Source organism: Penaeus monodon, chromosome 4, assembly GCF_015228065.2.
Source record: "Penaeus monodon isolate SGIC_2016 chromosome 4, NSTDA_Pmon_1, whole genome shotgun sequence".
Taxonomy (NCBI): domain Eukaryota; kingdom Metazoa; phylum Arthropoda; class Malacostraca; order Decapoda; family Penaeidae; genus Penaeus; species Penaeus monodon.
Window position 1 is genome coordinate 1,895,577 of NC_051389.1, and position 2,500 is coordinate 1,898,076.

General features: G+C 35.2%; 2 protein-coding genes across 2 annotated transcripts in view; both read right to left on the reverse strand.

Moving 5' to 3' along the window:
* Positions 1–125, reverse strand: part of LOC119599308 (leucine-rich repeat extensin-like protein 3) — a 766-nt gene extending 641 nt beyond the window's left edge. The window contains exon 1 of the mRNA XM_037949054.1: positions 104–125. Within this exon, the coding sequence (XP_037804982.1) occupies positions 104–125 (22 nt within the window). The remainder of the gene's footprint in view (positions 1–103) is intronic.
* A 3-nt stretch (positions 126–128) lies between these two features.
* LOC119568096 (kinesin heavy chain-like) overlaps positions 129–2,500 on the reverse strand; it is a 3,947-nt gene continuing 1,575 nt past the window's right edge. Inside the window, exons 2-4 of the mRNA XM_037916496.1 lie at positions 1,188–1,275; positions 819–1,046; positions 129–397 (exon numbers count right to left, since the gene is read on the reverse strand). Of these exons, the coding sequence (XP_037772424.1) occupies positions 162–397; positions 819–1,046; positions 1,188–1,275 (552 nt within the window). The 3' untranslated portion in view covers positions 129–161. The remainder of the gene's footprint in view (positions 398–818; positions 1,047–1,187; positions 1,276–2,500) is intronic.

Genomic DNA, 2,500 nt, shown 5'->3' on the forward strand with positions numbered 1-2,500 from the left:
TCACATATTCATACCCACTAAGGTAAAAAACTACATAATTATCATGTCTAACCTACTGTCTATGTTCTATTTACATATTACTAGTAAATTGATATGGAATCACTTATGATGCTATGTATAATCATTTAGGACTCATCAATATTTACTTGGCAAATCATAAGCTAAAGCGCCACTTCATGCCAGCAAATTGCTCCCACACGAAAGAAAGAAAGAAAGATAATAATAAAGAGTAATAAAAACAGTCGGGACATACTTGTAACTGCTACATGACGATTACTCTTGCCCATTTCAATAACTTCAAAAACTTCCTCAGGAGACGATACAAAGCGTTCTGTTGCGCCCTTCACAAAAGGTACCCGGTTTTTGTCTTCATGCACAGCCAGATTCACTTTCGACACTGTTGGGAGAAAAAGTTCAATTATCTAGTTTAGTTTCACAACAAACGCCAGTCAGCAAATCCAATTCTACTTCAGAGTAATTTAACAGTCACTGATAACTAATGAATAATATTAATGATAATAATAATAATTATCATTATCATTAAAAGGAATTTTTTATGTCAGGTGACTTAGTGACATTCAACCTATGTCACAATTTCTACATGTCAAACCCAGTGCCAAGTTCAAGTTGGAGAAACACCTCTTAGTGACAATTCTAGAGAATTCTGGCAAACAACAGGAAACTCCTCAAGTATTTATATAACACAATTCATAAACAAAACAATAAATTTTTATTAAACTACTTCGCTAAATATCTTAAAAGAGAATAAAATATGATTGCTATCATCACCACCACCGATGACAACTGAATCAAGTTACCGTCTAAGAGATCCCGGATCTTGTCCATATAGATTTCGAAGTAGGAAACTTTAATGTGGAACTCCAGATTCTCTTCCATGTTATAGATATGATTGAAGATATCACTGATGATGCGAGGTATGATGCCCTGAAGATTTGGATCACCAATGACACCTTCCATCGTATGGGTCTTTCCTGAAGAGGTCTGACCATATGCGAATATGGTTCCATTGTAGCCGTTGAGGACATCTGTACACGAAGAGCAAAATCATTTCATTAATAATACACATTCAATGCATGTGTTCATCTTTACGTAAGCAGGTTACCATCAAACTTATTACACAGCTTTCTCAAATTCACATACAGACAATCAATGAGGGTATTTCTTACCTTTAACAATATCTCTGGCTGCTGTATTATATACCTTTTCTTGAGTAACATTTGGTTTTAAAATGCTATCAAATTGATAGACTTTACCCTGAAAATGAGAAAGATATTACTATACTGATAAACTGTGATACAAGAAAAAGGTGTGGATGTGTGTGTGTGTGTGTGTGTGTACCAACATGTGCGTGCATGCGTGCTTGTGTGGGTGCATATTTCTTAGGTGTGTGTGTGTGTGTGTGTGTGTGTGTGTGTGTGTGTGTGTGTGTGTGTGTGTGTGTGTGTGTGTGTGTGTGTGTGTGTGTGTGTGTGTGTGTGTGTGTGTGTGTGTGTGTGTGTGTGTGTGTGTGTGTGTGTGTGTGTGTGTGTGTGTGTGTGATGTGTTTATGGATGTATAGTTATGTGATGTGTGTGCGTGCATGTGTGTGTGCGTGTGCGTCTGTGTGTGCGTGTGCGTCTGCGTGTGCGTGTTATTAATCTTGTTTACAAACAGAAGAGGTTAATCACCGAGAAATCAATCACTTGGCCTCCTTTATCTTACTTGTTTACCCTTTACTTTGATTTTGGGATAGATTTTCATCATTCTATCAGTAGAGTCAATAACATTTTAACAATCAAAATGTCAATAATAATGACATCAGTTATAACACAAAAGAATTAGGAAAAAAAAAAAAACTTGAAAATTCAAGAAATACAGTAATCAGGTGAAGTCGAGTAGATCAACTAACTGACTAATTGGTTACTAAGAGCCTGTGGAACTCTCTACGTGTAAACAAAATTCACAACAGAAAAATACAAATGCACAATGACACCACTGGAGTTGACTCTGTACTGTAGTAAAAGTCCTCACACCTAATAAAATTATCTATGCAAAAGTAATGAATACGTGTAACATTATCTTGTTAGCGAATGTTAAAATTTTCAAAAGAGGTCTAAGGCTAATGCTGTCCTGGAGGTCGTCTTACTTGATCTTATCTCTAATAGCATTTTTATTTAATTTTTGTGAAAATTTAATCTCATATATTAGTAAAAGTACTAGCATGGCATGAAAAAAATAGGCTGTAAATACACCTGATGCCATAATTATATCCTATAGGAAAATATCAGTTTAACTTATATTATTAAACATTAGAAATAAGAGCTGCAACAGCCAATGTCTACCTTGAAATAACTTTTACTCATGATTATCAAGCCATCAGTTGATATCATCATTATAACGGTAGGTTCATGTTAGAGCCGCCGTGGTCACAGCATGATATAGTAGATACTTAATCAACTAAAAATAAAATTGTGCCTTTAACTATGATGCATCTACATGT